At 39.6% G+C, this 14,120-nt stretch overlaps 2 protein-coding genes across 3 annotated transcripts in view; both read right to left on the bottom strand.

Annotated features, from left to right (window-relative positions):
- The window catches only part of f5 (coagulation factor V), a 75,796-nt gene that overhangs the window by 56,214 nt on the left and 5,462 nt on the right, over window positions 1-14,120 (bottom strand). The window contains exons 1-3 of one of the 2 annotated variants that reach the window (XM_073045499.1): window positions 10,481-10,747; window positions 10,203-10,297; window positions 9,930-10,052 (exon numbers count right to left, since the gene is read on the bottom strand). In XM_073045499.1, coding sequence (XP_072901600.1) covers window positions 9,930-10,052; window positions 10,203-10,297; window positions 10,481-10,608 — 346 coding nt within the window. In that variant the 5' untranslated portion in view covers window positions 10,609-10,747. Of the gene's footprint in view, window positions 1-9,929; window positions 10,053-10,202; window positions 10,298-10,480; window positions 10,748-14,120 lie in introns of those variants that run through there. The other variant, XM_073045501.1, reaches the window with a different exon arrangement.
- The window catches only part of atg3 (autophagy related 3), a 45,640-nt gene continuing 44,397 nt past the window's right edge, over window positions 12,878-14,120 (bottom strand). Inside the window, exon 11 of the mRNA XM_073045502.1 lies at window positions 12,878-13,313. Coding sequence (XP_072901603.1) covers window positions 13,232-13,313 — 82 coding nt within the window. The 3' untranslated portion in view covers window positions 12,878-13,231. The remainder of the gene's footprint in view (window positions 13,314-14,120) is intronic.

Here is a 14,120-nt window from a genome sequence, read left to right on the forward strand (position 1 = left end):
AACACTGAGCAACATTGTGCAGCAATCAAATTAATTCAGTATTACAAAATTTGCTGTGAAAGACTTTCACTTATCAGGAAGTTAGATGCTAATTGAAAATACTGTCACAGAAAATTAGAAAGCTATCATAGTTAATAAGCAAGGGATTCTATGTGCTTTGAGCCTCTGCAGAGATTTCAGATATGTAATTTGACATGACAAGTCATGTACCTTCTGTAATTTAAATATAGACATGAACATGAGACCAGCTGATAAGGGAAATCTAATGCTACTGAAATCAAATTTCTAAGTTCAATGATTGGTAGCATAATAGCAATGTTTATGTCGATGTTAGAAGAAAACAGGATTTAGTTTCTGTGTTTAACATTGGAGGGTGTGGAGAGATAGGTGATGGGAATGGGAAAAGAATAAAAATGGGATTGCGTGGGCTTAATGTAAATGGTTATTTGACTGTTAGCAGTCTTAGTGAAATGAAGAGCCTATTTTGTGCAATGATTCATGTAACATGTAATATACAGATGTACTGTGTCTAAACACTTAAAAGATTCATGTAAGTACATAGACTTTTGACTCTTTGATATACACACACAGTTTCCCAGAATTTCCAAATTCCTCACATGCACACTTAAAGCCTAACATGACCAGAGAGGAAATTGAGGAACAGGCAATGCATCTTTAGTAATTGTGGCACTATACAAATAGACTTCATTTGTAATGCTTTCAGTATAAAGAAGTATTAGCTGGGTTGTCTAATACTGGCAGGTCATATACAGTAAATAGCAGGGAACTTGGAAGCGTCCATGTAGAGGATTCATTCACCCTGAAAAAGACAACACAAATGAAGACAGTAGTGAAGAATCTGTGAACCAGAATCAGGTTTATCATCACTGCCACATGTCATGAATCTAAAACTAAAGGACATAGGTTTAAGATGCGAGGGGTAACATTTAAGTACCTGAGAAAAAAGTTTTCCAAAATTGAAATTGGTGGGTACAAGCTGCTAGAGGTGGAGGCAGAAGTATAACCGTAGCATATTTAAAGTAACATTGGGAAATGTATAGGAAAGGAACATTGGGAATATAGGTTAAATGTCTGCACCTCAAGGAACTTCAGTTCAGAATTGATGAATTGCAGTCCAAGATTCAAAGACAAATACCAATGATTTGGCACTTTGCTCATTGGATGATAATTCTGGTGCTCTATTTAACACATTCAGGCCTTGGTTCCTACACTCTTTTAGCATATCTGGGCCTCTGATTCCACTCTCCCTCTAACACATGAGGCTTCATTCTTGCTCTCTTTTAAACTTACTGGGACTGGCCTTAAACTCACCGGGTCCCAAGTCCCCACCCTTCCTTGAAACACTGGGCCTGTTCCCATGCTCCCTCAAAACTTACCAGAGAGTCATTACAAAGTATATCCTACCAATGAATAACAACTAAGAAAGTGTGTTGGAGTACAAATGGGAATAACACCCAACAGTGCAGAAAATGCCAGTTGGGTACTGAGTGCATTGGATTAGAGTTACTCTATGGCGAGTAAGTGAGAAAGTTGTGCTTAGTCCATCATCATACTAAATGGCACAGAAGACTTAAGGAAGTGATTGTTCTATTCTTACTCCTGTTTCCTATGTCCTAATTGTAAATATGTCCAGGTGAGATCAAACCTGGAATGTTGTGTACAGGTCTGGCTTTCTTTCCAAATGAAGGATTTATTTACAATTCAATGAAGGTTCATCAGATTGATTCCCAGGATGAGAGGATTGTGTTAAGAGAGGAGAGGAAGCAGACTGGTCCTATACACTCTAGGAGTATAGAAGAGTGAGAGGAGATTTCATCGAAACATTTGTAAGGTCTTTAGGAGTGTCTCATTGTACATGGAGGGATCATGTCTCCCTGGTTAAAGTGTCTAGAACTAGATATAGTCTCAAAGGGGGTTAAGAATGTATTTTCTTTATTTAGAGCAGGGCTCCCCAATCTTTTTTATGCTATGGACCAATACCATTAAGCAAAGGGTCTGTGGACCCCATGTTAGAAATCCCTGATTTAAATGGTAGGGAATCTAGTACACTATCTGCACTAGGCTCAGCTGTTGTGTATATTCAGAATAGAGACAGACAGGATCTTTGGAATTATGGGATCAAGTAATACAATATTAACCGTACTTTTACTGAATAGAGAGCAGGTACATAGGACCAAATGGCCTGTGCCTGGCTCTATTTCTTCATATCTCTGCATAGTGATCATCTTGTGATTGGTCAGAATACTTGCAATGCTGGTAGATTTTTTGCAGATGTTTCTGGATCATTTGTTGTAACAGTTAGATGTAAGGAAGTGAAATTTGGTTGCATAATTTCAACTATATTTTCACCAAAATGACCCTGTGATTTCAAGCTCTGCAGTCAAAGAGAGAGCATGAATGCATGAAAAGCATCTGGACCAGATAATGTACTTGGTCCAGTACTGAAGACCTGTGCTAATCAACCGGCTGGAATATTCATTGTGATCTTTAACCTTTTGCTTCAGCAGTCTGAGGTACCACCTGCTTCAAGCAAACTTCATTCATATCAGATGAAGGAGCAGAATTATATAGGATTATATAGAAGCAGAATTAGGCCACTTAGCCTATCGAGTCTTCTGGTCTTAGACTCCCCCACCATAGAAAATACCCTCTCCACATTCACTCCATTGAGACCTTTCAAGAATTGATAGGTTTCAATGAGATCCCCTCTCATTCTTCTAAATTCCAGCAAGTACAAGTCCAGAGCAATCAAACATTCCGCACAGGATAAGCCTTTCAATCTCAGAACCATTTTTATGAATCTCCTTTGAATCCTCTCCAGTTTCAGCACATTCTTTCTTAAATAAGGGACCCAAAACTGCTCACAATACTCCAAGTGTGGCCTCACCAGTGTCTTATAGAGCTTCAACATTACATCCTCACTTTTATATTTTAGTCCTCTTGAAATGAATACTAACATTGCATTTGCCTTCCTCACCACAGACTCAACCTGCAAATTAACCTTTAGGGAATTCTGCATGAAAACTACCAAGTCCACTGGCACCTCAGATTTTTGAATTTTGTCCCATTTAGAAAATATTCCTTCTACCAAATGCATGACACACACTTCCTGACACTGTATTCCATCTGCCACTTTTTTGCCAATTCTCCTAATCCGTCTAAGTGCTTCTGTAGCCTCTCTGTTTCCTCAAAACAACCTGCCCCTCCACCTATCTCTCTATCATCTACAAACTTGGTCACAAAGAAATCAATTCCATCAGCTTGATGGAATTCCATCATCATTGACATATAACATAAAAAGTGGCCCTAATACCAGCCCCTGTGGAACACCACTAGTCACCAGCAGCCAACCAGTCAAAGCCCCCTTATTCCTGCTCTGCCTCCTGCCAATCAGCCAATGCTCTCTCCATGCTAGTAACTTTCCTGTAATTCCATAAGCTTTTATCTTGTTAAGCAGTCTCATGTGTGGCACCTTATCAAAGGCCTGAAAATCCAAATACACAACATCCACCGATTCTCCTTTATCTATCCTGCTTGTTATTTCTTCAAAGAATTCCAACAGATTCATCAGGCAAGATTCTCCCTTAAGAAAACCATGTTGACTACAGCCAATTGTGTCATGTGCCTCCAAGCACCCCGAAACCAATCCTTAACAATCAACTCCACGTCATCCCAACCACTGAGGTCAGACTAACTGGCCTATAATTTCCTTTCTTCTGCCTCTCTTCCTTCCTGAAGAGTACAGTGACATTTGCAATTTTCCACTCTTCCAGAACCATTGATTCTTGAAAGATCATTACTAATGTCTCCACAATTTCTTCAGCCACCTCTAAGAATCCTGAGCTGTACACTATCCGGTCCAGGTCACTTATCCAGCTTCAGACCTTTCGGATTCCCAAGCACCTTCTCCCTAGTAATGGCAACATATCAGCACCTGCTTGAGGAGTGCCTTGCATCTGCTCCTATTTGCCTACTGTCACAACAGGTCAACGGCAGATGCCATTTCATTGGCTCGCCATTCAGATCAGGAACATCGGGACAGTGAAGCTGCATACATCAGGATGATCTTCATTGACTACAGCTCAACATTTAACACTGTCATCTCCTCAAAACTAATGAATAAGCTTCAACACCTAAGCCTCAATACCTTGTGTAACTGGATCCTTAATTTTCTCACTTGCAGACCCCAGTCAATATGGATTGACATCTCCTTCATAATCACCAATAGCACAGGTGCACCACAAGGCTTTGTGCTCTAATGCCATTTTAAAATTTGCTGATGACACCGCTGCTGTTGGCCAACTCAAAGGTGGTGACAAATCAGCATGGAAGGAAATTGAAATCTGGTTGAGCAATATCACAACAGCAACCTCTCACTCAATGTCCACAAAAAACAAAGATCTGATTATTAACGAGTATGAGGAAATTGAGCCAATGCTCGTTGCGGGGTCAAAGGTGGAGAAGGTCACTAACTTCAAGTGCCTGGATGTCACCATATCAAAGGATCTGTCCTGGGATCACCATGTAAACACCATTTCAAAGAAAACATGACAGTGCCTCTACTTTCTTAAAAGTTTGTGAGAATTTGGATATTATCAAACACTCTGACAAACTCCTATAGATGCACAGTGAAGAGAATCCTGACTGGTTGCATCATGGTCTAGTACAGAAGCACCAATGCTCTCGAATGGGAAAATCTACAAAAGGTGGTGGACAGAGGCCAATTTTTCCCCATAATTGAACATGTCTACAAGGAGCACTGCCACAAGAAAGAAGCATCCATCATTAATGTCCCCAACCATCCAGGCCATGCTCTCTTTTCATTGCTACCATTTGGAAGTACAGGAGCCTTAGGTACCATACCACTAGGTTCAGAAAAATTTGTTACCCTTCGACCATCAGGCTCCTGAGCCAGCACAGATATCTTCACTCACCACAACACTGAATACAACCTATGGACTCACTTTCAAAGACTCTACAACTCATGTTCTCAGTATTATTTATTTATTGTTATTGTTATTATGACTTGTTTCTTTTTGTGTGTGCAATTTTGTTCATCTTTGCGTGTAGTTTTTCCAATGATTCATTGTACTACTTTTGTTCTTTGGTGAATGCCTGCAAGAAAATGAATCTCGGTAATATTTGGTGGCGTGTACATACTTTGATAATAAATTTACTCTGAACTTTGAAAATTATTGTGGATTATTAAGAGACTACCTGTGCCAGTTACTAATATTGACTCGTAATGACTACAAAAGTTGATGAACTTGAGACTCTTGATAATGTAGAGGATTTGGAAGCGTATGTAAAGAGGTTAATTGGTGAAGCTTCCTAGTGTAAAATTCCTGTACAGTGGCCATTAACCCATTATGACCAACTGTACAAAGTATGGTAGACAATGTCAAATAGTTTTTTTTTGCAATGGAAGAGATCTAGCACAAGTTCCAAAAGGTGATAACATATTTGCACAAACCTCTCACTCTGAGGTTTTGATAATAATTTGTTTCCAAACAATAAGCTATGACAGAAAAGAAGTCATATTTTCTGACTACAATTTTATTGCACCTACAATATTAATTTATAGTCATGAAGGTAAAACATATGTTGGACTGAGAACACCATAACGTGAATAATTGTGGTAATTTTTTATTTGTTTGTCCAACTAATGCTTTTTTATTTTGCTCTGACATAAATTTTAAGCACCATTCTCATTTAGCTACAAACATTTGAAACTATGCCAAAGAGTCTCAAATCATTCTGTGATGTTGTCAGCACTCATAATCTGATTCTTACTTTGCAAACTTAGGGTAGATGTAAACTCTGTCCTTGCCTCATTCACAATTGTAGGTGTTTCTATTCTGTATTAATCAATTGTGTTTTGTCATGGATTGCATCTTGGTCTACCTTATTAACCTTTAATAAATATATTGTCTTTTCAAAGGCATCATTAATTTTTCAAAGTTGAGCTGAATTTTTCCAAGATGAATTAACAGCTAACAATACAACATTCCATACTTCTAGCGTTAGTCTTATCTGTCAAGATACTCGCTGTTATCCAATCACCACTTCCCAATTCAAATGGATTTGAGATAAATAGATCCCAAATGTTATGTTGCAGATCAGCCTGATTGAGGAGGTGTCATCTGCTCCTATGCTCCAATTAACTTTCTATAAGTTAGCACATCCACCAATAAAGCTGTAGAAAGTGACTAGAAGTTTCAGAAAAGATTCTACTTGACAAGCATTTTTAATTAATGAGTTATGTTCAAGTAATTAAGCTGCATCAGCTATGAGAAAGTTCCACTTTGATCAAAATGTTGTATTTCGATTTTGTGTTTACATACAGTAAACACACAAGGAAGACGGTAATATACAATTGCACAATTCTGTTGGTAATGTTTACTGGTTCATGGTTCAACACCCTTTCTGATAACCTTGTGTGTGGGCCTTTGTATGCTCTCTTTATTAATTAACTGCAAGCCCACGTAATGACGAACAGAAATGTTTCAGCAGTTTGACATGTACAGTAACTGAGCATATGCTAAAAGATTCTAGTCAAGGTGAATAAGCAGTGCACAAAGAATGAATTTATAACTGAGTAATTTTTATACTTTGCAACTATTTATTGTAAGATTTTTAAGTTCTCTGCTTTCTGATATCTGATTCATCATTCAAGAGGCATCTTTTCATGTTAACCCAGAGAACAATTTATCAAGAGACTACCAAACCTTGACCTAGGAAAGCCAAATCTGGTCATCAGTTAACATAGAACAGAAACTTTACAGCAATGGATAGCTATAAGGAGAAGGGACCACCCAGGATACCAAGGCCCTTTTCTAGAAGGAAATCCATTGTTAACTCAGCATAGATTATAAACCACTGATTTAAAATATGACCATTAAAACATTAATTAAAACTTCAGAATTTCACAGATATGCTTGCAGAAGGTCAGTTTCTAATGAGATAGTAATCAGATGCAGCACCACTTTTGATGGATTGGCTTGTATATGCAAGAACAATACACCCGAGAGCAGAGGCATATTGTGATTATTTTTGGATTTTAACAGAGCAAAAGGGATTAAAGTCATGGGCCACAATATACAGTTAAGTTTCAGGATTTATCAATTCTCTTAAGCTATAGTAGTCACTTAATCTTTTCTCCCCCAATCATACCACCTCCTCTCCACACCCGCCCCCCACCCACAAGCCCCCAAGTCCTGATGCAGACTGCGGCGCCTGCAGTCCCTTGTAAGAGAATTGGAGACAGATTTCTGGTTTTTCCTGCTAGCTATTTGTGAGAAGGACTTGTATGGCTTAGGTCACCAAAGAGGCCTTGGTTATTGATCCTTCCAAATGTGAAGTGTAAAGTATTAAATATAAAGGAGGAAGGGCATCCTTCAGTGCTTCTGAAAGGTAATATAAGGAATAAACTTGCCTGCAAGTTGCAGGTATGTTTCAGGGGGAAGTTATCAAACCAAACACAAAAGTATAATATGGTGTGTGGTAGTTTTTGTACATTCATGGATGGCAAGTCAGCAGAAGGGGTATATAGGACACTGTCAAAAATTTATCCCGAGTGCAGACAGAAAGGGCATATAAAAGTTGCAATGTGTGAGCAAGTCTAGTGATTTTTGGATTGTGTGCCCACAACTTTCATTTCTGAAGAATGAAGTGAAAAGTGGAATACGAGTGAAAGTGACTATTGTCTAATTTTCTCTTTCTATAACACTCTTCCCCTTTTGGTTTTCCTTTGCGAATTCACATGAGAATTCAGGGGTGTATTAGGAAGGAAATTAAGGGTATTGACTTGGGGATAATTAGATGATTACACTGTATGGTTGATGCACCATCAATAACTCACTCTGAGACGTAAAGGCGAGATATCGGCTTTTATTGACTGGAAGAAGGAACAAGCAGTGGTTGACCACCATCCTACATCCTGGAGACAGAGAGGCCGGGCTCAGGTCTCAATCGCCTTTATACAGGGGTCTGTAGGAGGAGCCACAGGAGCAGTCAGCGGGGGGGGCGTGTCCAGACAGGTATATGTAGTTCACCACATTCACCCCCCCCCTTTGTTTTAAAAAGAGTCCCCATGTGGCGAAGTTTCTTACAAGTATATTTACAGGTTAAGTCTATCAGGTGGTCAAATCTGTCGCTGCGATCTACGTAGTACCGGCCGTGTCCAGACAGGTATATGTAGTTCACCACAATAGTACAATATTCCCATGTCAGTCCATGAGAAAAGCTAGATGCACACAGTGTGGTCTGGATCATGTTCAATCTGGCTTGCTCCCTAAACTCACCTTTGGAGTGCTAAAATAAAAGTTATAAAGAGAAAAGAGAAATGAAAGAGACTGCAGATGCTGGAATCTGGAGCAAATATAAACTGTTAGAATAACTTATCAGATCAAACAGCAATTGTGGAGGCAAAAGAGGTATGTCCTGTAAACTAAAGGAAGACATGTCACAAGCACTGAATGTAACAAATGAAACTGGAGGAGTTATACATGAATCTGTCTTGCCTGGAAGGTCCTCTTTGGGTTCCTAGGTGGTGGTGGGCACAGAACTGTAGGGATAATTGTTGCACCTCACCTCCTGTGAATGCAGAGGAAAGTGCTAGGGTGGGAGGGGAGGGGGCAGAGCGAGGAAGGATGCGTGGACCAGGCAGTCACAGAGAAACTGCACAGTAAACAGGAAGGTCAGACAGGGAAAGATGTAATTGGGGAGGTGAGATCACACTGGAGCTGGTGCAATGAGTGAAGGATGATGTACTGGATTGTGTTGGTTGGTGCTGTGAAAGGTTAGATCGTAGAGAACTCCATGTTGTTCCCTCTTGGAGTAGAAAGTCATTTCTTGAGACCAGTTGCAGTGCTAATGCAGAAACTAAGAGAAAGGTATGAACGGGTTTCAAGTAGGTATAGTGGAGTCAACACAAGTTTATAAAAGACCTTTGAGGCTAGTTTGTCTCCTGAGATGGAGATAGGGAACCAGAAGGTTAGAGAAATGTCACAGTTAATCCAGGTGAATTTGAAGGCAGAGTGGAAGCTCTTCTGGAAAAACTCAGAGGGGCCAGGCAGCATCTATACAGAGAAATGGACAGTCCACTTTTTGAACACTACTTTCCATCTATATCTGCAGTGTCTTAGGTCGTTACAATGGGGATGGGGGTGGGGGGGGGGAGAGATGCGGTTGCCAGTAAGTGTGAAAAAGCTAAATATACCGACCGTGCATTTTAAACGCTTGGACAATCTCTGATAAACAGACAAGAGAAAATCCGTAGATGTTGGAAATCTGATCAACACTCACAGAATGCTGGAGAACCTCAGCCGGCCAGGCAGCATCTATGGAGAAGCGTACAGTTGACGTTCCGCGCCGAGACCCTTCATGCAGGACTGCTGACGAGTCTCCGACCGAAACGTCGACTGTACACTTCCTTAAGTGTTGCCCGACCTGCTGAGTTCGTCTAGCATTTTGTGTCTGATAAACAGAGACCTCCAACAACTCAAACTGATTCCTCCAAGTATAAAAAAGTTTTTAAAATTTAAAAAAAAACTTGAAAACGAGTTTAAGATCGAGTAATGTAAAACACAAGCAAGCAACGACCCGCAGAGAGGGTCTGGGCCCCGCACAGTCGCGAAACACAAAACCTGCAGTTGGTGCATATACAGTACCCACTTCCCGGGGTTTTAATGCCCAAGCAGAGGTTCTCGTAAGATGTAAGATTTGGCATGGACCTTAAAATAAAACAGAATTGTGCACATTCACAGAAGCAGGTCTCTACAATGAAATTTATAAATAAAGCAACTTAAATTCCGCGTTAATCACTGTGTTGTTATTAAGCAGGACCCCGGAGAGATAAGACGTTTCACACATGGACTCGCTGAACAAAAAGTTAAATCCAAGCTTACCATCAGCTAATTTTACGTTGGAGATTCCTTGCGGGCGAATATTGAAAGGAAGAGAAGCCTTATTCTTGAAATGGACTTTTAAAACATCTCCTACCTCTGCACGTAACGTGGGTCCCAGTAGACCTGCAATAATTCCCCCCAAAGTAAAGCCAAAAATTATTAAAGTTAATCATAGATACGTAAACGTACTTTGACCCCGTTTTTAACCGTAATAACTATCCATGGTATTTAACTCGATTTTGACATTTGATTTCACGTTGCAATTTTAGTTACCTCGCCACTCGGGGCCAACCTTCTCTCTGGTGAAGTCAGAGTCATGATATTCCTTATAAACGGCCTTCAGAAACGATTCTGTTTCTTCTGACGAGCTGAAAACACACCGTTCAGAAAATGCATTAATTCACCCCTCTAAAAGCCAAATAATCCTCACCATCACAATTGCATAGATAGCGGATTGATTCTTCGCTGAACCACTAATTGGTTGATTCTGATGAGTTTACATTTACACGTAACAACAAAAAACTTGAGGGTAACAAAACGTGAATTCTAACCTTTCTCTTCCACTTTTGGAATAAACCCACATAATTTCAACAGCAGCTACATAATGCAGTCTCACTGCTGCCAAGCCTCCGTGTATTACACATGAAATCAGCAGCAAGAGCGAGGAGCAGCGTTTCATGATCTTTACTCGTGTCCCGAAACCTTCCGTCCTGAAAGTCCACCGACGGGCTCGGTTTTTATTTGAAGCCCGACGCGCGCCTTGCTCGCCGATCTGGTGCGTTACACGCAATCCCGCTCTTCGACACCGCAACAGGACATAAAATAACAAAGCGTGTGGATTATCAACACTCAGAGCTGTCACATGCCTCTAGGTAAATACAGGCACACTTCCCATGTACCAGATTTGTTCTGTGGGGCTTAATATTCCGTTCATTGCAACATCTCCTCATTTGCTCACAGGAGAAAGCTACAGGCAGAAAAGCAACCCAATGTGCGCCTTGCTCAGCAAGCTGCATGTAGAGGCCCCACAAAGGCCTCTCATGTCGATGAAATCAGATGCCCAAACCTCTGAATAATGCCATGGATATGAAGATGAAAGCTCACAGGATCAAACAAGATATCGACATTATTAAAAGTGAATTGCTTGAATGCAATTTTAGTCTTTCCCAATGTTCAGCTGTGCTTCTCAAACCTACTTCCCCGGATTGGAAAGTGAAAACGGGTAAAGCCAGCGAACGGGGCTCTGGTGAAGCTGTATAGGTCGATCCCCTGTACAGTGGATACAATGCATTACAGAAACATTGATGAACTCTTAACCATACCATCAACTTTAGAGGATGGAGATGGGAGGTGATCAATGGCCTGTGCTTTCCATGGAGCTACACACCTAAGAAGAATGTTCAGCTGTAAAACATACACCCACTACTGACAGTCAATGAACAGACTAAGCTATAAAGGAACTGAACAAAGTGGAGGTGGAGCAATAGGAGTTAGGCATTGTCAGTGAACAAGTGTAAACTGACATGCTTTTGGAGGGTCCTGATAAAAAGGTCTCAACTCAAAATGTCAATTGTCTATTTTCCTCCATAAAGGGTCTTTTAAGAGACTTTTGGATAGGTACATGGAGCTTAGAAAAATAGAGGGCTATGGGTAAGCCTAGTAATTTGTAAGGAAGGGACATGTTCAGCACAACTATGTATTCTTAAAATATTTAGCCATTTCCATTATCATTTAAAGTACATGTTTACCACAATATGGCTGTTAGATACACAGAAGCAAAAGATTACTTGGTAGATGTTGGGCATGCATTGGGAATTTATGAAATTTCAAATAGACAGCTTTAGCACACTGGTTATAAATCTCAGTGAAAAAGAGCACCGAATGCTGGAGTTTATAACTACACTGGCACAGTGGGAGTTGTGCTCCTGAGATTAAATGGCTTTTTTTTGTCAGAAACTTTGCATATACATAAATAACATTTCATTCATTATCAGCATATTTCTAATGAGTATTGAGGAAGAATATTGTGAAATTACAATTGTGGAAGACACTTAAGAGTGTACATGTGTAATGCCAGTGAAATTCTGGTGCTTTGGATTGACTTACAGAACATCTAATTTACCTGTAATTTGATACCGCTAATATTTGGTACCTTGAGTTTGTTATAGCCAGGGGTGGTAATGGGGATAAGCTCCCACTACCCATTAAATGCTCCAAACGGAGAGTGCCTCTGACAACCGAGTCCAGCTCCTGTCCTTCACATGTGGCTTTAGCTACTCTGCCCAGCAGAAACATTTCTACTGACAGGAGAAGGAGCAAAGTTGGGCTATTGGTGCCTTAAGAATCAGTCTCTTCAGGCAGATGAAGGCTGTTAGCTGTGATTGGCAGCTTATCTAGGAGAAGGAAAATTCTCATCTCAAACCTCCACTGCCTTATAACTCTACACATTCATGGGGAACACCCACTCAAGGTTTTGGGAGTAACCTAGAGGGGAAAATCTGGAGCTGGAGTCCCAATGGCATTCTTGACTGGCAATTCCTGTGACCTGTTTCTTTGGGTTCATTTGATACATGGAGAGGGGCAGCTTGCTCTACATATTGTAATGCCCTGGCTTGCATATCTAGACAGCTAAACTGCAATATTCATGGTTGACCAACTGAGGCCTCCAAAAGTTTGGAAGCATAGCCATACACATTACTTGTGAAACGTTGTAGATACTACAGTATACTCAATGAATGGAAGAATTTAAGACAAAACAATAAGTCATTAGATCAAGGTGCCAAATAACACATTTAGCATCCTCCTCCAGTTTCATATTTAAAAATTCTAGTCTCCCTTGCTTGGTTGCTTAACACTAATTCATTCACACTGACCTCCATCCCAATTGTAGCAAAGATGAATTGTCCTTTAACTGAGAGACAGTTTATTTTTTCACAGAAAATAAAACATTAAAGTTTTAGCATATTTTTTATTTGTATTCTGCAAATATAAACAAGTTTAATTGAGGTAAACATCTTATTGTCAAAAAGCAATGGAAACATGAATTACAGTCTGCATTTGATTAAGTAGCTTACTCAAAGGTAGAACAAGGGAGCACAAAATGTAGGTTTCATGGAAAAAATGACTTTATATTGACCAGTTCTTAGCAATCTCATTAGAGAACCTTTTTTGAAAGGGAATTGAATTTGAACAAGCAATGGTCAGAATTAGTGACTAAACTGTTAGCTATGATTGAAAGGCAGCAGCATTTTGCCAGCCCAGAATTTATTCTGAGAATGTTTTGATTACGTAAACTTTTGGAGTTACATGGTGAAGTGCCTTGTGTAATCATATTCAATTGTTGGAATGACTGCTTGAACAAATTTCAAAAATATGAGTAGGTACCTGGAAAATAGTAAGTTAAGGAAACACAACTATCAACCCATACAATTGTACAATTCATTTTGTTTTAATTGCAATTACTTAAACATTAAGACTTAATATTTCTTTGAACGCAGCAATATTCAAATGTTGTTTTTCATGATGGCTACTTCAAACTTCCTCAGCTCTCAGCACAGACAGAATTGAAGAGACAAATATCTAAGTTAAAGGGGACTGTCTTGGTATTTCCTTGTGGTAAATCTAAATTAGAATCAATGTGAAACTTGCTATTCTTTGTGGATTTAGGACTTCTCAAATGTAGCTAAATTAGCTTTAAAACAGGTAGCATAATTACAGTATAGTTTTCAACTTCCAGTTCTATTAACAAAGGTGATAATTTACAGGTCCAAGTCTGTAGCTCGGCTAGACGATCATCATTTGTGCTGTAGAGCATTACAGTTACCTGGTTTAGAATTTGAATTACGGAATCTCCTGAAACGTTTAAGTTCAGAATCCCCATTGCCAATTATACCATCCTGGAAGCTCAAGTACAAGTACATCCAAGCCCATTCCATACTGCAACCAATATTTTCATTAGCTACTCATTAGATAAATGAATAAAGTTTCTGTTTTAACTAATAAAAAATGCCTCTACGTTTATAGCAGGAAAGTTTGCGGGTATAGGGTAAATACATTTAAGCCAGCAAGGCCCACTCTCATTTGGAGTTGTTCATTTGCATCTGTCACCTTCTGTTGCTAATTGATTCTTCAACACCTGCTCTCTTCCTTTTATCAATTCTCACTTCTTCAAATCCATCTATTCTCTTCCTC

Source organism: Hemitrygon akajei, chromosome 5 (assembly GCF_048418815.1).
Source record: "Hemitrygon akajei chromosome 5, sHemAka1.3, whole genome shotgun sequence".
Lineage (NCBI taxonomy): Eukaryota > Metazoa > Chordata > Chondrichthyes > Myliobatiformes > Dasyatidae > Hemitrygon > Hemitrygon akajei.